This window comes from Nothoprocta perdicaria, unplaced genomic scaffold (assembly GCF_003342845.1).
Source record: "Nothoprocta perdicaria isolate Ctin4 unplaced genomic scaffold, notPer1 scaffold_305, whole genome shotgun sequence".
NCBI classification, from domain to species: Eukaryota; Metazoa; Chordata; class Aves; order Tinamiformes; family Tinamidae; genus Nothoprocta; species Nothoprocta perdicaria.
Window position 1 is genome coordinate 565,746 of NW_020455539.1, and position 26,367 is coordinate 592,112.

Below are 26,367 nucleotides of genomic sequence, written 5' to 3' on the forward strand. Positions count from 1 at the left end.
GGCTGGGTCGGGCCTAGCCAAGCCGAGCCGAGCCGGGCCGCCTTGCCGGGAGCGCCGCGCGCCTGGCCGCGGGTGGGCGGGTCGCGGCCGCGGCGGGACGGCGCCGCAGGCTGTGCGCGGGAGCCGAGGCCTCCCCGGAGGGGCCGGTGGCTTTGCCCAGCCCAGGGCGCTCCGTGCGGGGCCCTCGGCTCCTGGCCTGCGTTTCACAGCCGCGACGGCTGCCGTGTGCCACAACTTCTTTCTCACATTTTGTTCTCAAATTCCTTACGCGTCTTGCTGCGTGATTCTGTTTTGTCGTGATTCCTGAGCTGCAGCAGCCTGGCTAGGCAGCCTTCCAGTTGCCAGCCAGCGAGCTGCAGTAAGGAGGTGATGCGTGAAGCTGCAGCAGGGTTTGGAGAGGAGAGGAAAGGGGAAAAATCAGAGGAGAGTCCAAGTCAGCGTCAGCAGTGAGCGATGTTCTCCTCAAAACTGAGCGAAGAAAACGGGGAGGCAGCTGAGAAGGACGTGCTGAAAGGGTGGTATCAAAGAGGGCTCTCCTTTGCTCCCTGAGACGTGCAGCATCTGCGTGAAGCGTCCTGGGGCAACTTTGTTTTCAGATCCGTTACTGCAAAGAATTGTTTGAGGTACCAGATTACACAGCGTCATGATGCCTTGTCTTCACTGATTTGCACTTTCTGTTTTTGCAGGCTGAGGTGGAAGAAACGCTGAAGCGAATTCAGAGCCAAAAGGGCGTGCAAGGAATAATTGTGGTTAATTCTGAAGGTATCACTCCAGCTGCGGCTTTCTACAGTGTGATTTATTCAGAGCAAACACTTGGTGCCTCTTGCATTTAGTTTAAATGTCTCTGCTTAGCAAACTTTTTCTGGTAGCCAGGGCAAACTGACAATAACTGGTCAACCCAACAGGAGCAAGTTGGGTTCTCTTTCCTGTCTTACTACCAGCTCATTTATATTGTTTTAAGAAATGAATTAGGCCCACCCTGGAAAGGCTTTTAAGTGTCTTGAGTTCTACCAGTGTGGAGTTTTGGTAGTCAGACTACCAAAGCCCTCATCGCTTTGAGATGTTTGCATTTTTATAGGTAGCACTAAAAGCCCTCTTGACATCTGGAGTCTTGCTGAGCTGAGTGTTGGCAGCACTGCTGTCTGGGCACAGAGAGGCGGCTTGGCAGCTGCATCGTGCTCGGGCCTCGTGGGGCTCTGAAACTTCCCTCTCTTTGAAGACCACGGATTCCAGCACAGTTTTCTGAGTGCTCCAGAGTCACTCTCAGTTCTGTGGGCACCCCTTCTTTCTAAAATGGCCTGCTTATCCTTTTGAATTGAGCATTTCTAGGAAACAATGATTTAAAAACATGCTAAGTAGGTTGCAATGGTATGACTATGTTGAAAGCTACATCCTTTATGTGCTTAGCTCACCTGTGCGTTGCAGCTTGTGTCACATAATGGTTTATAATGGTCATGTTCTCCAGGCTGACGGTCACGTATTTGAGCCTACACTTTTATCATTCTCTCAGTCGTGCCAGTATTTGGTGATTAGCTGCCTCGCTGCTGGACACAAGCTGGGCTTGGTGTGACTTCTGGGGCGGAAGGGCCCCTGTCGAGTGGCAGAAGGGAGGGAGGGCTCTGGCCAAACGGTGTCAGTGAAACTCCCCTCCTGGGCAGCACCCGGGAATTGGGGCAGGGAACCTGCTGGCGGCACTGACTGTCACAGCAGAACCTACGAGCCTCAGCTGTGGTGCAGCAGCTCCTGTCTGCTGTACTGGGCAGCGATCCCGGCCCAGGTTACCTGACTGTCATCTAACCGGGGCATTCGGGAGACTTTCTGAAAGGAGCAGTCAGAACAACAGAACCAGGGTACTGATATTCCCCGTCTACCCCAAAATTCCTGTTTTTATTTTCACTTATATATATTTTATGCATCTTGCAAATGAATAGCTGAGAGAGTGAGACACCGGTGCTACCAGATGCGAGTAATTCCATGCATTATTTCTGTTCCTATTCTTCTATTAATTTTTTTAAAAAGAGCACTTCTAATGCTATTCCCCAGGTGTTGCCATGATGTCTCCTTAGGTTAAGTGGCCACCACAGTTGCATGTGATAGTGAATTAGTCTGAGTGTTTCATCTCTAACTCCTGTTGTCCCCACGGTGATTTCTTGCAGGCATTCCTATCAAAAGCACCATGGACAACTCCACGACGATTCAGTATGCGGGCCTGATGCACAGCTTCATCACAAAGGCAAGGAGCACTGTGCGGGACATTGACCCCCAGAACGACCTCACATTCCTGCGGATCCGCTCCAAGAAAAATGAAATCATGGTTGCACCAGGTAAAAGTGAGTGATGTGAAGAGAGGCATCAAGAATGTGGTAGATTTTTTGCTTGTGGGATTTGTCGCCTTTGATAATTGCCTGTTTTTTCAGGCTGGCACAAAATCTGTGCCAAAAGAAATGAGTCTGCTAAAAGAAGTGGGTCTCCTGTGTTGCTTGCATTTATATTATGTATTCTACTTTTTCAAGGAGTTTGAGCTGTCTGCAGACAGCTGTTGTCTTCAGAGCTGAATCCTTTCATCATTGACCTAAGTTTGCTTCTTCATGTTCAAATGTGGAAACTCATTTCCCCACTATGATCAAAGTGGAAGACATTGAATAGCACTGGAGAGAGGGTTGCAGTCTTGTGTGTTTTGCAGCATAAAGGCAGAAAAATCAGAAATTAATGTTGTGAGAGCTGTTATGTGTCTCTAGGCAAAGTAGTGTAACGCAAAGTAGTCAAATTCTCAGATTGAGAAGGGCAACACAGCACATTCCAGCTGCACTAATGAGTCTTAAAATATTGCAGCAATAGCAGCAACAGCTTTCTCTTCAGGAAATGTCTTCTGTATTTCATCAAATTCTGAAATGGGGAGTTGATGGGATGAGTACAGTTCACTGATGTGCAAATACTTTGCTTTGTTCCTTTATACCATATCAGATTTGTGCCAGGATTGTGCTCATAGGGAGACAGGGGATGGAATTCCAGTCTCGGTAGACTGCTCCCCAGGGCAGATACTGAGAAGGACAAGCATTTTGGTTAGTGCTGATCTGCGTGTGAGAGATGAAAAGGGAGGAGTGAAGGTTGCTCAGGAACAAATGCAGCTGCAGCGGCGTCAGCCCAGCAGGCTGCCTGTGGGATACAGGGAATCACTGTCTTGCACCGCCTATTTTTGGTTCAATCATTTCATGGTCCAGCAATGACAGTGTCTATAGGCACAGACTGAGCTGTGTCTGATAAGTTTGGAAGCATGCAGTTTCATAGATTGTGAATCTTTCCTCAGTAAAACGCAGGTGATTTGATGTGTCAAAGTCATCTTACATGTCAAATCTCTTTTATTCATTGAAAGTGAAGGTGAGGGCTCTACAGTTTCTCAAGTGAGGTATGGAAAAATCTGAAATCTACTGTTGCTAAATACAGATGTGTTTTTCTTGGTAAATAATCATTGGCAATGAAAAAATAACACTTTTTTTTTTCCTTCTAGATAAAGACTACTTCCTGATTGTCATCCAGAATCCAACTGAATGATTACATTAACCTGGTCTCTTTTTTTTTTCCCTTTACCCAACTTTTTTAATTTAATAGCGAAGCGTAGAGCACTAGTATTGTCTCTCTTGTGCCACTTTGATAATGTCTGGGAGAACAAAAGCAGGGTTTTTGTTACTTACAAAGAGAAAGTGGCCTTTTTCCCCATGCCCCAATGTGTCATGGAAGTCATTTTGAGGGAGATTCTCTGAATTAGAATCAGGTGGTTTAGGCTCTTGAAAGCGTATCAGATACTTTTAATAGTTAATATAATATTCTAATAATGTAATAATGTTTGGAAAGAGATTATTCCTTCTGTGTTCCTTGTCACTCCTGTTATTGCTATTTGAGATACGCTTTTACACAATTGCTTTTGAATGACTGTAAACATGAAACTTGCCTGTCTTCATCTTCTCTCTTACTATGTTGGTTTTACAAGTGTTTTTTTTTTTGAAGAAGAAGAAGAAGAAGTCTGGCCATATCAAATTAAAAAGTGTCATCAGTGATTGCTTTTGCCTTTTGCCTTTTCCTTCTCATGTAAATACCTTAATGATTTTCTTTGACTGAGGGTTTTTTTTTTCTTTTCCTCAAAAAAAAAAGAAACTTCCCGGGGCAATTCTTGGCTACCAGTTGCTTTCTCTAATTCTCTAAACAGTTACTTATTCGAAGCGGGTATGCTATATACTTGTTATTTTCTGCCATGTTGAAGCATGTTTCCACCACTTTCCTTTCAGACAGAGAAATGTAGAGCTGTGTTTATGCCAGGCTAATGCCACTTTTACACTGCATCTCAAAGTTGATTCACATTTTAAAAAGAGGGAGAGGTGGTGAAGCTGAAGAACTTGGTTCCACTGGTATGTTTTTAGAAGCACCTGGGGTGCCTTTCAGTATTGTTTAGCCCACAGGAATGTTGACCAAGGTAAAGCTTTATTGCTGATCCTGTATCATGGGGAAACTGCTCTCTGGTGCTGGATTGATGTAGCTGGATCCTTTGTATTCTTTAAATCTTCTCTTGACCTGGGGTTTTGGATCTGAAATCCAGAAGATCCAAGGAATTGCATCAGTGGCATCAGAAGGAAAGGGAAGTGTTAGCATGTGTACGATTTTTCAGGAAGATGAGGCAGGAGGGAGAATAATATAAATCACTGGGTGTACTCTGCTGTATTAGCAGTAGAACAATATAAATCACTGGGTGTACTCTGCTGTATTAGCAGTAAAGTTTCCTTAATGCATGTCCCATTTATATAAATAAAATACTAGGTTGGAGAGCTCCAGAGCTTCCATGATTCAGTATCCTTTTTTCCCCATCTGTGAATAGTGCTCTGTGGAGTTAGGGCTCTAGTCCTGCAGCCCAATCTACCTCTACAGGATTGGGGAATTAAACCACTACATTAATAGAGTTCCTCATGCCTTTCATGCTGTATCTGTACCACATAATAGTAATAAAATATCTTTTGTCTGAGCATGCAGCGTGCAGTTAATCAGCCTGCCAGATCAAATTCAACTCTACTTCACTTTTCTGTTTAAAGGGGCCTGTAGTGGAAAGAAATTTGAACCAACATTTTGTTATGATGAACTTGCACTTTAGTTATAAAGGTGAATCTGAAGAGTTTACATTTGCTTTTCAGTAAGCAAATTGTCTTAAGTAAGGCAACTTACTTCCTTTTCAGCTAAATCTACAAGGGGAAAAAAAGGTTTGGGAATCTACTTTTTCTTTCTTTTGAATTGTGATGCTTGTAATAATTGGAACAGTCTTTTAATAGATGCAAACTTTGGTGTCTGCCTTTACCCAAGGTGTACTTCTTCATTAACATTTTGTGATCACCCAGGTTTCATACAGATTGACTGTAAACACCAAGTTTGCCTCAACAATACAGCTTTTGTCAGAGCATACATCTCAAAGGAACATCAAACACTGTTCTTTGGGCAACCTTGTCATTCTGTTGGTTTTGATGTATTTACAGTAGCTCTAGAAATAGCCTGTCCTAGTTGTACTCGTGTAGCGGGCATTAAATGATGCGGCGTCCAAGTGACGGGCACGGTGCCGAAGTGCATAGGCCGCGCTTAGGTGCATAGGCCACGCTTAGGTGCATAGGCTGCGCTTAGGTGCATAGGCCACGCTTAGGTGCGCCAGGGTTGCCCCGTGTCCTGCAGATGCCCCCTCACGTCCACAGGGCGGGTTCCTGGGTGGGCTGGTGTCCCACAGTGGGACCTGTCCCTGCCCCACCAGCCTCAGGGCTGCAGCAGGGAGGTGCAGAAGAATGGGATGGGACGTCCTGGCGGGAGATGAGATCGTGGGCAGGGGCTGGGTGGCTGAGGCCGCTTGACAGCTGCGCCAAGTCCCGGGATTAAAGCGTTAAAGCCTCGCGTTAAAGCGGGCGCGGAGACCCACGGCAGACGGCCCTGCTGCCCGCCCCTCCATCTTCCTCACCCACGGGGAGAGCAGCGGCGGGGAACAAGGCGCCCTCCCCGCGCCGCCATCTCCCGCCCCGGCCGCCATCTTCCCTCCCCCGGCGCCTCCCCCTCGAGGGCTGTCGCGGTGACGCCACGGGCGGGCTGCGGTGCCGCTGGAGCGCAGGCCGCGCCACCCGCCGCCGCCGCCGCCGCCGCCATGCCCTCGGACCGGCCCTTCAAGCAGCGCCGCGCCTTCGGTGAGCCGCGCCGGGCCCGGCGCCCCCATCCCTCCATGCCGCCCTCCATCCCCCGCGTCGGGAGCCGGGCCCGCCGCACAGCCGCGCGGTGACGTCATCGGGCGGGGGGGGGGGGGGTTGTTTTTAACGGCCGCCGGTTGTTTTAACGGCCGCGCGTTTTAACGGCCCTCGGGTGTTTTTAACCGAGGGGGAGGTGGGGGGTTGTGCTGCCGTGACCTGCCCGCTCGCGGCGGCTGCAGCGCGGGGCGAGGCGTGACCGGGGAGACGCTTCCCCATTAACCCCCGTATTTATTAATTAGTCCATAGTGGGAACTGTAGCTGCCACTACAGACCCTGCCACAGTAGGGTCAGAATTTGTAATCTCTGCTTGGAGAGCTATCGGCCTCCTCTGAGACTTCTTTGTGTCCCTGTGAGAAGTGGGTGACCAGCCACCCTGCTAGGAAGGGCTTTGATGGCGATAGAACAAGAGGAGTCAAAAACTAAGTGTTGTTGTTGCACCTTTGGCCTGGGTGCTGCCTTTTGCCTGGCAGAAGGCGTCATTCTCTTTACCCTTCCCTGCCCAGGTAGCAATCGAGTAGCTATTGTTTGAGGACTGAATTTATCTCCTCAGATTTTCTCTAGAATCAGATTTACTGCTGAGACAGTGCCCATTACTGTGTCGAAATGTATGTGGTGGGGAAACTCGGATGAAAAAAAGGTTTCCATAACTGGCACTGGGCTTGATAGTGAAATCAGATGAACGTGGACTTCTGTTTCCCTTGACCTTTTCCATGAGCTGGTTGGGGAACATGCCTGTTTCTGAGGCAGGCATTTCTGAGCTTCACTGCCTGAGCAACGCTGCAGGCAGTGTCTTCAGGCCAGGCGAGGCCTTCTTCTGTGCCAGATACTGTCCTAGCAAAGGTGAGGGATTTTCCTATGTACATTTTTAAATTAGAGGTTTTCCTACTGGACTGTGGGTCCAACCTTTTGCGGCTCTCTTGGAAACTGTAAATATTTGGTAATTGGTTATCACAGCCCTTCTGGCCTTAAATGCTTACCCAGCCTTCCCGTGCTGCAGCAGCAGATCCGAGCAAATATGCTCAAACAAGAATAAAATGAACTCTGGGTACCCTGGGATATGAGTTCAAGTTGTGTGCTAAAAGCCAATAACCCTCTAAATTAAACCCTTAGTAGTTACTTACTCTTAAACTGGTGAGAACCAGCTGCTTATGGACAGGGCTTGGTTTCCCTTTGCAAATTGCTCAGCTTTTTCTACCAGCCAAATGGAAAATAAAATCCAAGAAGGCTCCGAGCAGGATTAAAATAGCCCAGGAGGGACAGGCTGTGGGGGTGAGGGAGTCTGGCGCTGGCAACTGCAAACGCTCCTTGTTCCTGTGCACTTTCCTCTGCCCTTTGGCTCTCTCAGCTGCCCAGTTTGCAGAGCTCTCCCAGGAGGAGGAGGAGGAGGAGGTGGCCTGGCAGCCTACGCAGCTGCTCGGGGTTGGGGCTGGAGCTGCTCAGCTGCAGAAAGAAAATACGTCTTGTTTTCGTCTTCGCACCGTTGCACAACTGGAGCAGGAAGTGGCTGTTTACAGTGCCATAGGAGAGGGCCGGTGGGAAACGCCTCCCGCTCTACTCTTTGAAGGGCTGGATTTTAAGGCGTCAGAACGACAGAAGTGGAACAGTTCCAAGAAAACAGAGAAAAGGCAGAGTCAGGAGTGCGACTGTTTACAAAAGCTGCCCGGGCTGCATTTGCAAAGCAAATGGCTTTCTTGGTCTTGTTCTGCCGCCCACTGCCAAAGACTGCACTTTCCTCAAAGTGTGTTCTTCCCTTTCTTGTATTTTTGAGGCTGAGATTTACTTTCTCATGATTTTTTTTTTCTACTCATTCCTGTGCTTGGTCTTAGGTCTATTCTGATTAAGCTTCCATCATTTGTATTTCTGGCAGCATTGGAAAAGAGCCCTCAGAGTTTCCTAGGCTGTCCTGAGGGAGCTAAGGGCGGGGAGCGCCGGCTCCTCCTGGATCCGCAGCACCCGGGAGGTTGCGCTAGCTGGCCGAGCCTGCGGCACAACCTCCTTGATGTTGATGCATGAAGGAGAGCCCTGACAGCAGCCTTGTGCTTTCACATGCTTTCACGTGATAAACCCGACCGTGTGCTGGGATCCGTTGCAGGAGTCCAGAACAATTCTTAGAACTAAATTGCGGTGCCTGTTGGAGGAACAAGGTGTTCCAAGCGCAGTGGGAGTTGCTGGGCCACATCCTCACACTTCCTGTAGAGAGTGTGATTCCTTCAAAGCATTGGGGACTGATTGTGCCTCCCACTGTTCTTGGAGATACTTCTTTGAGCTGACTGATTGACTGTCCGAGGCTGCCCAGCACTGCAAGCTTTGTTTGCATTGCAGTACGTGACATCAGCAACACGGGCCTTAACCCTCGCAGACCAACGACTGGCGGCAAGTCACAATTCGCTGGCCGTGTGCCACAGTCTCCTGCTGAAATGGAGGCATCGCAGTAATGCACATACAAGTATGTCCACAGTTAGTCAGCGGCAGCCCCTGGATAGTTCATAAAGAGATGTTTCACCTTGGCCTTTCCAAACCGAGTATTCCCACAACAGGTTCGCTTCTCTGGGATATTTATTTCTGGGAAGCCAATTTCCTTCAGAGAAAAAGCAGCAATAGGTAAAGACAGTGCCTATAGCTGAATTCCCTCTCTTGGCTTGGGGGAAAAAAGGAAATCCAGGCAAGTCTAACTAGTCTAAGTGAGCCGTGCTTGTATCAATTAAAGACCCCCAGCGAATGAATTGTCTCTCTTAGGAGTAATCATGTGCTGCTTAAAACAGATTTGGCTTGATGGTAGTTTGGAAAAACAACTTGATCTGAGCATAGTTAATGGGTCAGCTTGTCCTCATAGTGTGCTATTCACATTCCTGGTGTAGCAACTGGGATTCCTTGAAATGAGGCTTACAGTTGTAATCTGATGCATCTATATCTAGTTGTATTAATTACTGAGGACATCCTGTGACATGATTTAGTATAAGGTTGATTAACAGTGTTCAGGAAAATAGTGCTACAGGAGGAACTAACCAAATGTCTAAAATACGAGTGAGATAGGTAGACCACAAATAGTGCTTTATTTGATAACAAGTGTCTTACTGGCTGCCAGGAATAATAAGGCAAGTTATTATTATTATTATTACTTAAGTTTTTATGAAAACCTTGAAAACCACCTTGAACCATAAAGGAGAACCCTATGGACCTAGGAGCGGTCCCACTGGTACCCTTCCTGCCACTGAATAACTGCAAGATAAGTCATTACCCTTGACTTCTTTATTCCTTCCACTGTTAAGCGCAGTGGGGAGCTCTAGCAGGTGAGTCAGAGATCTCCCTCTCTGATACCCTCTTTGTGTCACCTCCACTGTGTGGAAGCAGAGGCTGTGGAATCATTCAATGCCTTTAGTTTAGAAAGCAGACTGGAAATAAACTGCAAGAGAAAATGGAAGAATTACATCAAGCACAGGAATATTAATTTATCTCCCCAGATAGGCCCTGTAAATCTGTGCATGTCCAGGCATGTTTGCCTACAAATAGCAATGCCTGCATTGACCTGAACTGTGCGAAGTCTGGTGTTGTAATGGTGTATGTGAGTTCTTCTGCATTAAAATAGATTTCTTTCAGGAATGGTGATTCTTTGGTCAATTTGAAGTAGCCTGAGTAGTTCTGAGAAATTGGAGAGCGTTTCTGCTGTCTTGGAGGGTTACAGTGGTGAAGGTTGTCAAGATCAAAGGAGCGAGAAAATGTCAAATGAGAACTAGAGGGAAGCCCTTCCAGGAGACTAACTTCTCCATGTGAAAAGGGAACTTGCTGTTCTTTTTCCAAGTTAAAAAAAATCAAAAACCAGTCCTTTATCTGGAACACTAAGGTAAATACTTTGCACTTACTAGTGCAAGTACAGAATCCAAATATGGTGTGGAAGGCATTGCCTGCTTGCCAGTGTGCGCGGAGAGAAGCTCTCAACACACCACCTTCTCATTCTCTGTTTCTTGTGCCTTTCCTGGGGTGCCTGTTCCTGGAAGCAGAGGTGTTACCTGCCGTTCTTACTGGCTTTCCAAGGTGTTTTTGTACCAAGGGTGTCTTGGAACTTGGGGAGAGGAAACAAGATTTGCTTTAACTTGATGTTTTGTCAGGAGAAAACATCTGGTTTGATTTAACAAGGTTGTGGTTTCTTGGCTTGTCTGATTGCGCCACACCTATCCCGTCCTTAACATCTGGGCTAGTATTCCAGCCCCTTTCAGTTTAGCAGAGTCTGTTTTCACAGCTAGCACTGTCCCCTAGCAACCTGCTCCCGCTCTTCTGAACCCTGGACAACAACTTTAGGTGGAATCTGTGAGCATCTTAGCCTGGTCCTCAGCGATTGGTAAGGAGCCTAGGCATCATGCCCCGTTAAATCTCAAAATGGTTAGGAAATGCTGGGGTGGTTTGTGTTTTCCTTCCAAATCCACTTCCACGCTCTGCTCTGAAGCCACAAGATTGGGAACGTAGAGCAATGAGTATGATTGCTGAGATCCCTCTGTATTCATGTGTTCCAGGACCTGGACATTCAGAAATCCTTCCCACCATTGCAGGTCTTGTGGTAGCATTGTAGCTATAAGATAGATATTCACCCAGGCAGACTTTCCTTTGTCCTAAATCCATGCTGGTAAAACCTTCCTGGGACAGCAGAGTATCAGGCTGTTTGCACAGCAGCTATTGGACACGCTATCTGTCGGACAGCAAACTGAAAACAACGTACTTTGTGTCGTGGTTCCTTCTGCCTGACACAACACCCTTGCTTGGAGCCCTGCAGCTCTAGGCGTTGAGGACAGGAGCAGCAATACTGCAGCACTGCCTGGGATCACCAGCGTGGTTCCTCTGACGCTGCTGTCCCACACAGGCCAAGACTGTGGCCTTTCCCAGCCCCAAGGGCTGCTTTCGCAGGGCAAGTCAAGCCTGGCCAGCTCTGTCCTCTTTTCTTGCTCACAGGAGTCTCCTCCTGCGCCTTCTGCAGAGCTAAAGGTGTCAGAAGAAGTTGTCGGCACTGGGCAGGGACAGGTCGTATCAACTGCGGTTGATCTGTGGCACATAAACAGGCTCTGTTTCCTGGTACTTAGAGGTGTCTGCCCTTAGCCAGGGTGCGGTGCTGCTACATAAATATTTATTAACATTTGCCTGCGATGACCTGCATGACTTGCCCTTGGCTTCAGTGTTTACCAGCAGAGGCTCGTCCCAGACATTTTTTGATTTAAAACTATTTCAGTCTTCCTGGCCTTGCAAAAAAACTTTCAGAAAGAGGGTTGTGCTTCAGTGCTCCTCCCTGGTACTGACCACAGCATCCTGTTGAAGAAATACATTGATTTCTTTTCTTTTTCTTTTGCATCTGCTCCAGACCTGAGGCAGCAGTTACAGCCCCCCTGTCCTGCCTTGCTTGCTGATCATGCCACCCAAACAGGGTTTTCTTGTCGGAAGTTGTGGTCTCTGTGTTGATCACAGAGAGCAGGGCTGGTCACCTAGCCCATGTGCCACACTGGGCAATGCCAGTGCCAGACCCCTGCTTGTCTACAGTTCCCTGAAAGCCGCCCCTAATGCAACCGCGCTGTCAGTGACTTTACCGTGTGTTTTCCTTATGTTCTACCATCTGTGTCTTGTGCTGGACGAGCCACTTCCAAACAGGGCTGTCCTTCCTGCTGTCTGTATGTTGTCCAATGCATCAGAGGGCTGTGCCCCGTAGCCGAGGCTCCTGGGTGCCTCTAGCACAAATGGTTAATGCAGCAAAAATCTAGCTTAACGTTTTCCACTGTTCTCATGAACTTTCGTAAAGATCTCATGCTTTCTTGCAGTGAGGTATGTGGTGTGCCCACCTATCCCAATTTTAAACTATCCAAGCCTTCCTCTTCTTGCAAAAAATCTTCAAGAAAGGGGATCATGCTTCAGTTGGGAGAGCAGCTTTACAGTGATTTTGGACAAGCCAGCAGTGGATTCCTCTGTGCAATTTGGAAGCTTTGCTGTTGGTGCTTAGCAGTTGAAGCAGCAGTTGGAGGACAAACAGGCAATTTTCCTGGCTTATGCAATACTCCAAAAACATTTCTGTCTCTCAAAAGGCCTTAACTGTGAAGCTTTGCCAGGCAGAGCCAGTAAAACATGTGCGTGTTCTTGTTGCTACCCTGAACTCTTGCATGCTGGCGCGGTGGTGTCTGCTGATCTCTCACGTGGGTAGAGATGGGGCTTTGCCTGCTCTGTGGGGGTGAGCCCTTCAGTCTTTGCTCAGCTCTTTCAAGGCAGCGCTTGCAGCTGTGTCACGGCAGCAGGTGCCTGTGCCGCTGTGCCTCGCTCCCCCTGTGCTGCCTGGCGCCTCGGTCCGCTGCTGCTCGGAGCCCCCGAGCTGCTGTATCAAGGGGTGCCACTTGACTGGGGAGGAAGGGCCAGCAGGAACGCACAGCTGCGGCCTGGGCTGGAGAACGGCTTGGCTTCGCTTCGCATATGGGGCAGGGATAAAGTGGAGCTGGACCCGCAGCCAGGGGAAAGTGCTACCTAGGGAGCACAGCTGCAGTGCTAGGAGAGCTGCAGGGCAGGATGGAGCCCGTAAAGCGGCCGCAGGAAAACTGCCTGCTGCGCCCCTGCTGGCACCACCCTGGCTGCTAGGCCCGCCTTTGCAGTCTGTGTCTCTCAACTGCCTCTAGCGGCAGTGTGCGTCCCCCTCCAAGTCCTCACCCTGTCCTTTCTTGCTGCACCTTCTTGTCATTCCTATGATATACCTGGAGTTTACTTAGCCTAATATACATTAGGCTAAAAATTGTATTTATAGGTATTCCTTGCTGCCTGGTGTTAAGGATTCTTTGCTGATACGTAGAGGATCAATATCTACCGCAGGCTGAGGAGGGGATGGGTAACGGGCAGCTCTAGCTTCTAAACTGGTGTGCAAATGTAGGCGTGCGCTGTGCGAGGCTGGCTGTGATGCGCCCTCAGGGCACTTGAGAGCAGGGTTGTCTCTTTGCATCCACAGGCCTAGCTTAACAAGACCAAATGGGCAGAGCTAGAGATGTCCTGGAGACTTCTGTCTAACCCTTCCGGTGCCTGAGCAGCTTAGGTAGGGCTGCCCTGACCTGCTTTCCTGAATGAAGATTTGGAGACACGTTCCCCCAGGCAAAGGAGGAAGCAAAGTGCCTTAGGCGCCTGCTGCAGCAGTGGCACTTACCTGTTAAGGGATCCAGCAGCCTCTGGAGCAAAGAAGCACTCTGGTTACCTGCTGATGAACCGTGTCAGCCAGGAGGCTCCCAAGGCCCTGGCCTATCCAATTGGAAAGGTCTTGTCTTCACAATGCTGCATGTGGACAGGGAGACAGGAGAGCTGCAGACACAGTGCAACAGATGTGAGACTAGGGAGGGCTTAGAGCTCGTGCCCTGGGTTCCTTCTGAGCAATTAGTCAGCAATTGCTGACACCTTGAAGGAATGTGCGTAGCAGCAGCCTGACCTGTCTCAGACTGAGACACATGCAACCCCAGCCTGTGGGGGAATAAAACTCTGCTACTTTAGAGGTGGGATCCTGAGGCACTGACATATAGCGAGTACCTAATCCTCCTGCTCAGCCCTGTTCTTATGTAGCTGCTGCCTCCCCTTTCCCTTTGCTGTTAGGCTTAAACCAGGATTTCTATTCTGTGCTTGAACTCCATATGCAAGAGAAGGTACCTGGTGCCCAGATCTTGGGCCGCACCCATGATCATGAGCTGCGTTTGTTTAACACAAGCAATTTTATTTTTTGCTTTAGGAGGGTTTCTTTTTTTCTTTTTCTTTCTGATTTTGGAGTAGAACTTAGTAATTGCTGAGGGCTTACTTAAGTCACTTGGCTTCTCTGCGTGTTGATCTGTCTTACTAAGGCAGGGTGATGTTTCCTCACCATAATTGGTGACCAGGATAGTTGGAAGCCATGAAGGGTTGATGACTGAACCTGAGATTTGGCAGAAAACCTTTGAAGAGAATTTGCATTTCCCTCTTGTCTGCGTGGGGCTTGCAGGGTGGTTGCTTTTTTTGACTGAGCTAGTGCAGTCAGATGTTTCTAACTTTTTTTTCTTCATTTTCTTCCTTCCAGCGGATCGTTGTAAAGAAGTGCAGCAAATCAGAGAGCAGCATCCAAACAAAATCCCAGTAAGTGCCTGTACTTGCTCTTCTGCATTTGACTCCATTCTCTTGGCTGCTCTATGCTATTGGCATTAGACTGGTTCTTCATTTCTCCAGAGTTGTGGCAGAATTAATTACAGGGCCTTAAAGTGCTAGGAAGGAGAGAGGCTAGAGAGGGACTGTACACAGCTGTATAGATGCATGCATATGTGAAGTGCCTGTCCACAAACACATGTTGTCTGGGAAAAGAAAACAGAAAGAGCCAGAGCTCTGCATCCAGGTGCAGGATTTAACCAGCAGCACTGAGGCCCTGGGAGAGCTTCCATAGCTGGAGGGCTCTTCATCTGTGTTGAGATCAAACACCCCATGCCCCAGGGGAGAGCCTTGGTCACCTGTGTGGTTGTTTGGGAGCCTTGTGTACAGGAGCAGTTAGCCCTGGAAGGGATCTCAGCCCTCCCACGCCCTCTCTAATGACCTCTTTATCCTGCACTTTAGCATCCTTAGCAGTGAGGAAATCCTTTGGGTTTCCTGCTGCTGTGGATTGGATAGGTGCCTCCCTGTATCCGCAGGTCTGCTGCTTGGCATTTATTTGTACAAGGGAAATGGGCGCTAGAGAAGGCTCTACCTCTGTGTGATTGTGAGATGAGGGAAGAGCAAGTTATTTTTGAAGTCTAAGCTGACTGGAGATGTGTTTAGTCACAAGCTTCTTGAAACAACAGAAGTAATTGGGAAGAGAGAAGGAAAAGTGCTTTGGGTGGTCCAGCTGTGTGTGTGCGCCTGGTGCCTCATGATTTAGTGACTGACAGAGGTTTGGTCCCATTCATTGCCACATACACAGCCTGTAAGTCACCGGGCTTAGCTGCCGGTGCTAGGGCTGTGAGTAAAGCCACACACTGTGAATGCTGTGATTCAGAGCAGTGCAGGTGAATAAAGTGCAGGACCGTCTTGGGCTTTTGTGGAAAAACAGGAACTGATTTTGGTGAAGTGCCTGGAGAGGCCCCTGGAATGAGCAAAGGGGGTTGAACCCCAGGCCAGGGTGAGTCTGGGTGGGAAGAGGCAGGTCCAGAGCTTCCCCCAGACACGCATGTCCCCCATGTTTGGGAACCGTCTGCAACTCAGGGACAGCCCCTCCGGGTGGCTGTCTGAGCCCCTGCCAGCTGCTCACTGCTCACGTTGCAGCATGCTGACACAAGTGTTTGATCGGCCTACATGGAGACAGAGTCTGCGACCTCTGCCCAGGTGGCAGTGCCTTTATCTCTTATGCTTCCCGTTCTGCAGCAGGCACACTCCTTTCCGGCTCACCCTCTCCATGTTGGCTAGCTCTTGTTCAGGTGTTTAGAGCTTAGGGCATGAGAAAGAGTCTTGTTTGAGCTGCATGAGACTCCACAGAGCTGGAGTTCACCAGGGCTTACAGCAACGGTTGTGTCTGAGGGTCAGTTTGGTGGACTCTGTACTCTTGAATTGCCCTACGGCCCCAGTGAGGGGGCTCTTTCACATGGAGGCTGTGACAAAGCTGCATAACCAGCCAAGGGACCTCTTGGTGCTGTATCCTGGGGAGTGCTGCTGCTGCTTGAGCTAAGCACTGTGTCGCACTCTTCCCTCTGCTGGCTTCTTGTGCTGGTAAGGTCAGTGTTGCAGCTGTCTATCAGATGGACTTCACCCTGCTGCAGGGTAGTATCTTTGGAGAAGCCTCTCTTAGGGGAAGGAACGAGCCCTGCGGTGGGCTCAGTGAATGGGCACGAAGGCTGTTGTGCCTAGGTCTCAGCCTGTTGCACTGGGAGGCAGCTGGTTTCCTGTGTTCTGGGAATGGGCGATTCCTTCTCGCTCCATGTTGCTTCTGCTTGCATTTGGCATCCCTCCCACAGCCACAGCAGGGGTTAGAGACCAGTGAGGGAAAGGTCTAGGCAGCTGCCAGATGCAAGGAGAATCTGGATGCTCCTCATCACGCTGCTCCCCAGCAGCTGTTAGGGATGAGTCGCGTGTGTGTAGGCAAGAGGCCTTCCTGTAGCCCCAACAGTCAAGTTTCTTGAGGATCACTCGTGTCTCGTGTGCTGTGTTCCTCCACCATGCCTTCCTGCAGGGACCCCACATCTTGCAGTTGCTACTTTTATCAGTGATCAGGGAGCTGGATGTTGCTGGTAGAGGCTGGTGTATCATGAAATGATCAAGGAGGAGGCAAACTGAGCAATGCTCACATAGATGAGCCTGTTCCCTTTGGTGCCACCAAGCTGCCACCTTGGGAACTGGATGTGAAGTAGTCTCCCTTATTTCTTGGAAAATTGCTGTGAAAAATGATTTATGGAATCTTCCTGCCTTACAAACAAAAAATATTCTGGCTGAATTTTGAGAGGATGGTGAACTGATGAGTATATAGGAATCTTTCTGGGGAGAAACCCATTAGGTACTAAAGAGATGAGGGAGTGGGAAGTGTCACTGCAATGAGAATGGGTTGAGCTCTCTGCAACAAAGCTGTTGCCCCTACTCTGCGCACATCCCTTTTCCATTTCTCTACCAGACGGAAGCTGGGGGAATCTTACCTCTGCTTTTCCATTGTGTTACTTTGGTTTTTGAATGTCTTTGGGGACTCAAAGGCTGCACACTGAAGCTGACCTTACCCTTGTCTTTCTGTACAGGTCATCATTGAACGCTACAAAGGCGAGAAGCAGCTGCCGGTGCTGGACAAGACCAAGTTTCTTGTCCCAGACCATGTCAACATGAGTGAATTGGTCAAAATAATCCGGTGAGTGGGACCACTAGGACTGGTATCTTCTGAACCCACCTTCACCCACAAGTCCTGAGCATGGCAGGAGTGGTAGGGAGAAGATGAACCTAGAGACAGCTACTGAGGGTGGGGACTGATGACAGGACACTTGCAGCATCCTTTTGTTGGGGCACAGAAGAGTAATGTGTGAGCCCCACACTGCAGCTTCTGGTGAAGGGCGGTGGCCTCTGCTTCATTTGACTGCTCTGTGAGCAGGACTCCAATCCTCCCAGTGTGTCCTGCAATTGAGATGAGACCCCTCTGCTCTAGGCAGCAGCGCTGGGTGAAATATGGATTGCAGAGCCCCAGCTCAGGAGCCACTGGAACCCAGAACAGCTGAGTGGGTGAGAAGCACCATGTCCTGGCCAGGTGGGAGAAGGTCCTGGCCCTTCATGAATGGGATTGAAGGGGGGACAGTCAAGACTTGAAGTGACGGCACCTGATTCAGACCTTCCTGTTCTTGTCCCCACAGGCGTCGCTTGCAGCTGAATCCCACCCAGGCTTTCTTCCTGCTGGTAAACCAGCACAGCATGGTGAGCGTGTCTACCCCCATCTCGGAGATCTACGAGCAGGAGAAGGATGAGGATGGCTTCCTCTACATGGTCTATGCCTCCCAGGAGACCTTTGGCTACTGAGCCCTTGGGAGAGGTGGCGTGTGGAGATGAACGAACTGTGGTGCACAAGCCCCCAGCTTTGGAAGATCATTCAACCAGAGGCTTGCAAGAGGGGGCTGCGTTTGCTCCTTTCATCCTTCCTGGTCACCAAAAAGGCTCATGGTGTGTGTTGGACTTGCACAACCCTTTGCCTCTCTGTGTAGCTTAGTCTCATTCCTTCCTCAACCCCTACATGCGCATTTATGTCCACACATCCCCACGCACACACCAGGCCTCCATGTCCCGTCCCGTCCCCTCAGTGTCCCCCTGGGCTGCTCTCCGTGCGTTGTGTGTGTGTTCGTGTGCGTATTTCTAGCCTGCTGCCCAAACAGAGCGGCTGCTGATGGGGAGAGGAGAGGGCTTCACCCTGGCTTCTGCCACAGGGAGAGCTGCCTCCTTCTCCAAGAAGACACTAACAAAAGGCAGGAGGTCTGCAAAAACAAATGTTGTTATTGCTCCTGAGTTTTAATTGATTTTAATTATGCGCGTATCAGAATTTTGGTGCTACTGAGTAGATGTAGGCGTCTTTATAGGACTGTGGATAATGTATATCCTTTAGATTTTTTTTTCTTGAGAGATGGATTGGAAGGGGGAGATGGGATAATCTTTCTTGTATTCTGTAGCTAAGACAGGCTTTGTTGCACTTTAAAGCATAGTAGATGTGAGAGTGGAATTTACTTTTAATTTATACATGTTTGCCATATATAGTGCTGCTCCTCTGTTGACAGCTGTACCTAGATTGTTTTTTTTTCTTTTGTTAATAAAATTGACTTCCTCTCTCTGTCTCCCCATTGCATGCAATTCTTTCCTCTCAATGTGGCAAAGAGACAGTTCACTCACGGATGTACTGATTTATATTTGCTACAGTCCCCTTCCTATTTTTCATGTGTTATACCCCCAAAAATTTATATGATAAAAATTCCACCCAGTTTAATCTATACAAATGTGTATATATAAATATATATATATATATAAATAAACATGAATTCAAGTTGACTCTTGTAGGAATATTCTGTTCCCTTCTCATTTGTCTGTGTTGATGTTCCGAGTGCGTGTTGGCTGGTGCGTTGTGTGCCCAGGGCTCGGCTGGGGTTAATCCAGGCTGAAAGGAGCTGGATGCCATTTAGGGTGTAAACGTGATGTAAGAGAACAGAGCAGTTTGAGTGCAGCTCTGGGCTCCCCTGTGTAGGAGGGACATGGAGCTTCTAGAGAGGGTCCAGTGGAGAGTGACAAAGACGATCAAGGGGCTGGAACATCTCTTGTATGAGGAGAGACTGAGTGAGTTGGGCCTGTTTAGCTTGGAGAAGAGAAGGCTGAGAGGGGATATGATTAACATGCATAAGTTCATGAAGGAGGAATGTAGGAAGGAAGGGGCCAAGCTCTTCTCCGTGGTGGCCAGTGACAGGACCAGGGCAAATGGGTGCCACCTGCAGCACAGGCAGTTCCATCTCCATGTGAGGAAGAACTTCTTCACTGTGAGGGTGCCAGAGCCCTGGCACAGGCTGCCCAGGGAGGTTGTGGAGTCTCCTACTCTGGAGGTCTTCACAACCTGCCTGGATGCCACCCTGTGCCACGTGCTCTGGGTGTCCCTGCTTGAGCAGGAAGGTTGCACTAGATGATCTCTAGAGGTCCCTTCCAAGCTTGAATATTCTGTGATTCTGTGAGCACCGGATGGTGATTTGGGCAACCTGGTTGTCCTTGACCTATGGTGGGTCTCTTGTCTTGTAACCGATTATTCCTTTGTAAAAATACAGACCCAGTAAGCAAAGATGCACCCATGGAATTGAGCATGGCGATTCTAGAGGGCACTTCAGTGCCTCTCTGTGCCTTTCCGCTTACTTACTGGTATGTACGTCGCCATGCCTGCTGGTTACTCTTTAGCCCAAGTGTATTGGGGATAGCACTATGTGTGACAGAGCTGGCTCAATCTGCACATTGCCAGGACTGTGATGGTCTTTTAAGACAAATCTGAACGCTACAAGCTCCTGGATATGATGCTTGACCACTCAGTATCCCCAGCTGTGACAACTGAACGTGCAAGGGGACCAAAAGGCACACGTGAAGGTCTTGAGTAGAAAATATAAATAAATAAATGAAGCTCTCTGGGGCACAGAGTTGAAGTGACAGCTCGAGGGAGGACAGCACTGGGAAGCACGTGGAGGGTTTGGGATGGCACTGAAGGGACCAGGTTCCCTGGGTCTGGCCATTTCCCAGGTGGGATAAGGTTGGTCCTCAGTTACTGCAAACACTTCCCTGTCCCTGACACCCCAGCAGCTGCAGCGGCCTCATGCCCCTGCTCAGCCAGGACACGTCTGCAGTGGGACTTGTCATCTGCATTGCACCACAACCCTGCTGCGGAGCTCTTTGGATCGGTGAAGACTTGTATGACAGCAGCTGCAACAGGCCACAAGGTTGATGCTGTGTTGAGTTTGCAGAGGGCATTTGACTGCTTGCCATGAAAATACTTCACGTGCAGAGCGGTCTTCACGCCACAGGCACCCTGGCATAGAGAGTGGAGCTGAGCTCAGCAATGCAAAGGTGAGGGTGAGTGGTGAGAGTCCCCTCTGCTTCCCTGATGCCTCCTTAATAGCCTGAGCTTTCCCTGTTCACTTGAAAAAAGCATGTTGTAGCTGTCAGAAGGGAAGCTCCTGCTCCTCTGCCTTGACACTTGGGTGTAAGGCCTTGTCACACTCTTGGAGAAGCAGCTGGTGACTCTTTGTGATGAGCTGGAAGTCACAAGAGCAGCAAAAGAAAAGCAGGAGTTGAGAGCAGCTCACAGAAGTAATCTCTTTATTCTCTACCGAGGGAAGCTCCCTGGGGGTTTCCAGCAATGGGGCATGAGGTGGGTGCTAAGAGGTAGTACAGGGGATTTGATTGCCCTACTGTGGGCTCTCAGCATCTCGCTCAGAGCCTCGGAGGATGGATGGGAAGAGAGGAGGTGACAGTTCCTCTGAAAACTGCGCCTCCTCTGAAGGCATGACCATTCCAGGGATGGTGATAGGTGGGAGCTTTGTGCCATGTTGACGTTTACGTAGCTTTTTAGCAGGGATTTTCTTTTCTTCCAGGTTTAGAAAGCCCTGGCCTAGAGAGCTCTCCTCCCCATTTCTTGGTCTGGACTGTGTTGTGACCCGTCTTCCACAACTTACTCCCGAAGCCCCAGCAGGCAGAGGGTAACCACACTGCTCCAACACTTGATCCACTAGCATGCTCTCATCGCTGCTTTCTTCTGAAGTGTCCTCAGAGGATCTTGCCTTTGCATGCATTTCTTTTTCTAGCTTCTTCTTCTCCTTCCTCAGGGCGTCCAGAGCATCACAGATGACCATTTCAGCATAGGCTTTTAAATCTGCATGGAAATGCTGAGCTTTGGAAATGGCATCTTGGATACTGCGCCTTGCAAGTCTACTACTCTCTCGGGATAGAGCAGAGGCACTTTGCAAAGGCTGCAGCAGGGGCAGTCTCCGGGCTTCTGATGTCCAATATTCAGATTCGCTAGGTGCTGCTTTCCCTTCTTTTGTGACCCGTGTGGAGACATATGCCTCGGGTGACTGCGGTTGTCTCTTAGAAGCAGCATCAAGGGGCGGTTTCCATCTGTCAGCAAGTTTACACTGGAAATGTTCAAATTCAGAAGCTACAAAAGATTCCAAGGTGGCTCCAACATTTTCAACAACCTCTGTGGGTATTTGATCAAGAGAAGGCAGAGAAGATGTCCTGTCGCCTGCTGCCTCGGCTTGCTTTGCTCTGCTCTCTCCAGATTTGCCAGCTCGTGTGGAAATAGGCTGCTGCCTCTGCCTGGGCTCGGCGGCGTCCGACGGGCTGAATGCCCCTTGCTTCCCCAGGCGATCCAGAAGAGCTGCTGCCAGCTCTCTAGCCATCTCTCCGACTTCCTGCTGGAGATCTGGAGGTAATGTCTTGAAAGGTTCTGTTCTCTGCACGCTTGCAAACAAACTTCCACTGATAGTCAGTGGAGACCTCCTTAAAATATGGACTGAGTGCTCGGGGGCTTTCAGGGTCCCCAGCACTTCCTCAAGCATGCTCTCAGCCAGCTCGTCCAGCTCCTGGTCTTCTGTCAGCTCAGCACACGTCAGTGGGGTTTGTGGGACTTCGTGATGCTCTTCTGTTAAAGGCTTCTGTAACAGAAAACAGCAGGAACCAGTGAGTGAATTGTGAAGGAGGAGAGGAAATAGGTTGAAATAGGTTAAGTTATTGGAATAGACTCTGTGCCCTCTGCCATGGATGATACTTGCCCTCAGGACACTCTCTCTGCCTCTTATTTTGTGGCTCACTTGCACTTTTTCCAGGGTTGTTTTCAAGAAAGAAGGTTGAATTTTTAGATCAAGAGAAGAAAAGATAAGTCCTTGTTTCTGGAGCACTGAGCTGCTCTCATGCATTACTATGCCCCACTAAAGAGAACTGGGCAACAACAGGTTCTCCTCTAAGGTAGCTTTCAAGCTCCTGCAGGAGGAAACTAACACAGAGATGGTTGAGCACCCTCACTTGGGGCCTCCACGACACCCCATGTTTGGCTGCTCACCACAGGAGAAACCACAAAAAGAGAGGTGGGGACACCAGATTTGCGCTGAGCGTGCGAGTCGCAGGGCACAGGAGCCCGCTAAGACCAGGCGCACCTGGTCCTGGTCAGCCTGTGCAGGGAGGCGTTCGTCATCTTCAGGAGCCTCGGGCTCCTCCAAATGCTCCGCCGTCATGGTGAGATACCTGTGGAGGGAGACCCAGAGAGCTGAAGCAGAGGGCCTGGAACTGCCGTGCCCAGAACATCCAAGCACTGCTTGCATCACTCTACACACACCCACCATGTATGTGCTCGTGCAGCGCTTCGGTGGTGCTTCCTTGGACACAGGGCTTGCCAAAGGGCCACAGGGGCCCTTGGATACTCGTCCTGTCTCTTACCTGAGCCTCACGTCCTGCTCTGCAGCTTTCAGGCTCTCTCGTTGCTCCCACAGCAGCCACTCTCGCAGGTGGGAAATGTCCGTCCCGTGCGGCAGCTCAGGGACAGTCTTTAATTTGGCCAGTTGTTCTCGAAGCATTTTCTGCAAGGTGACACCGGAATTTAGCTCCTCTTTGCCACTGTAGCTGTGTGTGGAGGCTTCATGCTGGCCCAGAGCAGATCTCTGCTTCAGCAGCACCCAGGGGAGGAGAGAAGGGCTCCCTCAGGGGACACTTGGGGATGACTTTTCTGTTTCCAGCCCTGTTCCCTGCATAACTCAGCACGGACCCTTATACTCATTTCCCTGCCACAAAAGCTGTCCCACCTTCTGCCTTCCTGCTTCTCCAGGTGCCGCCTTGCCAGGAGAAAACAAGTGAAACTCCAGCCCCCTGCACCACCAAGCGTCCCCGTGAACCCTGAACTTCATTCACCTGTTCTCCATGGTACATTGTGTCAGCCGTTATCTTGAGTGTGGTCAGGTATTGCCTGTATTGGTTGAACTCCCGCAGGTTGCAAACGACCTGTGGTGAGAGGGTGGGAGAAATGAGCCAGTGCTTGCACCACGCTCCTCGCTGCACCGCCTGGCCACGCACCCGCTGCTCCGGCAGCGCCGCACGGCCTGGCACGAGCACATGGGAATGCCCGGAGCGAGCTGTGGGCTCCTGCTGCCCCAGGAAACCAGCAGAGCAGAGCTGCAGCCTCCACCTGTGAGCAGGGGCTGCAGCCAGCGCTCTGGCAACCTCCCCCTCCCGGGGAAACTCTTCTCAGCTGTGTGGACAACCTACTTTGTCATCCTTGGTGATGTAGCCTCCTCTCCTCAGCCGGCGGAGGTTGTCTTTGCGGTAGTAATAGTTTCGTAAGTGCGGGTCATGCAGACTCTTGTACTCGGAGCTCAGGAGGCGGCTGTGTGGGTCTCCCAGATTGAAGTAGCTGGATGGCTGATGTAGCTGCAGAAGGTGTTGACCGCAGCACCAGCAGGGTAGGAGAGATGAGGAAAGAGTTAAAGACCTTTCTGAGCTTCAGTCCGTAACACAAGCGCTTTCAAGCATCTGAGCTGGAACGGTGCCTCCAGAGCCTGCACGGATGTCTCTGGTCCTGAGGGAAGGACACCTTCCCCCAGCACGTGGACACCTGGGTGGCTGCCAGCTGGGCCCAACTGCACGATGGTGGCAAGGTGCCCCCAGGCAGGCTGGCCCAGAGCAGCCAGTTGTCTCTGGAAACTTGTGCACAACAGAGGGCAGTGGTGGGACACACTCTCCCCAGCTGGGCCAATGTCGGGCCTTACTCTTAGCAGCTCCTGTCTCCTCTCCATGGCTGCTTGCAGCTTGCTTGCCCTCCCAGCCCTGTCTCATTTGACCACACTGCTTTTGAGAAAGGTTCCTTCTTTTCCAGGCTTCTCAACAGGTCCGGGCAAGGTGATAATGTCAAGGAAGCATCTTTTCTTATCTCTTTCCCCCGTTTTTACCTTTTCTCCCAACTTGGTCCTGTAGAAGACAGGGTTGGAGCCTGGCAACAAAGGGAGTTTGACCCCGAGTGGGATGTCCAGCAGCTCGGGACACTCTTGTCTGAGCTGCTGCCTTCTGCGTCCAACCTGGAAAGACAGCAATGTTCACTGGCATTTAGGCCACCATCACAAGAGCCCTATTGTACTGCACTAAGCTGAAATGCTCTTTTAAGTCCTCAGGAGAGTGCTAAGGGGCCTTTTCCATTACAGCTGCCTGCCTCATCTTCCCTACACCTCCCAAGCCTGTAAACCAACCTCCTTGTGTCCTTCACGAGCAGCTCTCCCGCCTGCTGAGCTGGAATCCAGCATGGGCAGAGAAACGGGGCCCTCGGGGAGCCTCCACTGGCATCACCCCATGTCTGCCACTCTTGCTCCCCTCTGCAGAGTCCCATGCCCCAGGGCAGCCTCATGTTGTCACCAGCTCCCAAGCTGGGCCCTCCACCCACACATCCATCCATCCGTCCATTGATCCATCCATCCAGCCGTCCGTCTGCCCATCCTTCCCCGCACCTCGCCCCTCTTCTCCTCTGTGCTCAGCAGTGCCTCTATGTCCCGGAGCCCAGCGGCGAGGTAGTGCTCCATGGCTCCCAGCGAGAGCCCTCCTGCCGCTGTGACCCTCCACGGCACCTCTCGGCGCGCAGCCCTGGTTGCCGCAGAGCCGCTCACTGGGCGACCAGCACCAGGAGAATAATCGCCTATTGTTGCACGGATTCTCCAGGCCGCTGCCCACCCTGCCAGGCCCCCACCTGCCCGTGCCTTCAAAAGAAACCTGTAGCAGCTCTTGCACTGAGCACCTGGCCTCCTCTGAGCACCGAGCAGAGCACCCAAGTTGCTAAATGGGCACCCAAAGATGTGAGCAGGCAGCAGCGGTGAGCAGGATGCTGCTCTGGTTCTCCCAGTGCTGCCCCATAGCTCCTCCTTCATGAAGACCCCCTTTCCTGAGAGGTGCCAAGCGGTGTAGCGGGAGGCCCAGGAAACCACACAAAGGATAAAGGGGACTCAGCCAGAGCTGAAGCTTCCTGCTCAGGCAGGGGACGGGCATCTGCCTTCCTAGAAGAGCAGAGATGGAGATCTCCACAAGAGCTGGAGATCCATCAGAGCAGGACGGTGCTGAACAACACAGGCTATGACCCAGCACGTCTCTGGGGACACAAGCATTAACTGCAGCACTGCACTGCTGTATTCCTCTGAGCATGGCTGGGATCATGGATTTGACAGCAAGAGGCTGACACGCTGCCTGGGTGATCTCCACCACCCCTGAGGGCTATGAGAAGGGTGGACTCACAGGACAGCTCAGTCCACACAGATGCCACAAAAACACACTCCAGGGCTCACTGCTCCAGATTTGTCTGTTGTGGCTAATCAGGGATTTGGAGGAACCACCGCTCACCCACAGTGGCGATCTAGTAAAAATTATGGAGATATGGGACTGTAATTGCCCTGGCGGGAGTTCACGGTGGACCAAGGCTCTGTGCAGCTGAAATAGGGTTAGGCAGCCCACTCTGCCTGGGAATTTAGGACAGGCATTTGTCTGCTGCCACGGAAATGCCTCGGGGGAGCTCTGAAGCAGAGCAGCCTTCCCTCCATTGACATCCTACTGGAAGGATGGCAAAGGAGCTCAGGAGCACGTGTGTGAGCGCACGTGGTGGGAGCACTCTTGTCTGCCCAGATTCTGCCTAGATAGCCCAGGCTTGCCCAGTGCCCTCGCCCCAAGAAAAGGCGCTCTGAACCCTGGACCCACGTAGGCGGTGTCAGGAGAAGCTCCCGCAACTGCTGCTGGTCCCTGTCAGGACAAGGTGTCAATCATCAGAGCAGCCCAGGAACACAGGAATGTCCACGCAGTGCTTGGAAATAACATCTTTATTCTCTGCCCCGGTCATGCCCTCCCTCAGCGTCCACGTTGCTCCGGCTTGGGCGTCACCAGCTTCACACGTGTTGGTCTCATCCGGGCTCTGCTCTGGCCGGGGGGCTTTGGAGCTGCTGGAGGGACGGGCTGCCTGCAATAATGCTGACCCACAGAGGGGGAAGGGTCTTGTGTGCTCCCTGTCCCTGCTTTTGGTTGCTTTTCCAGCCTTGATGCAGCAGGCGAGGGGGAGGTGAGCGGCTTCTGCATGTCCTCTGGTGTGCTCTGAGCAAGATGCTCAGAGCTTTGGCAGACAGATGGGAGCAGATGAGTT

General features: G+C 50.6%; 2 protein-coding genes across 3 annotated transcripts; both read left to right on the plus strand.

Annotated features, from left to right (window-relative positions):
• Positions 1 to 677: 677 nt before the first annotated feature.
• On the plus strand, positions 678 to 4,016 carry DYNLRB1 (dynein light chain roadblock-type 1; the record flags this gene model as incomplete). Its single annotated transcript, XM_026042504.1, has 3 exons — positions 678 to 762; positions 2,157 to 2,324; positions 3,509 to 4,016. Coding segments are annotated over 3 exons (297 nt in total), but the record flags the coding sequence as incomplete, so codon positions are not given.
• A 2,133-nt stretch (positions 4,017 to 6,149) lies between these two features.
• Positions 6,150 to 18,585, plus strand: MAP1LC3A (microtubule associated protein 1 light chain 3 alpha). Of its 2 annotated transcripts, none has more exons than XM_026042500.1 (4): positions 6,150 to 6,200; positions 14,302 to 14,357; positions 16,964 to 17,070; positions 17,564 to 18,585. In XM_026042500.1, exons 1-4 carry the CDS (start codon positions 6,161 to 6,163, stop codon positions 17,724 to 17,726), a joined length of 366 nt encoding a protein of 121 aa, XP_025898285.1. In that variant the 5' UTR covers positions 6,150 to 6,160; the 3' UTR covers positions 17,727 to 18,585. The 2 variants fall into 2 exon arrangements, with proteins under 2 accessions (XP_025898285.1, XP_025898284.1); XM_026042499.1 differs by lacking the exon at positions 6,150 to 6,200 and adding an exon at positions 6,484 to 7,100.
• The last annotated feature ends 7,782 nt before the right edge of the window (positions 18,586 to 26,367 follow it).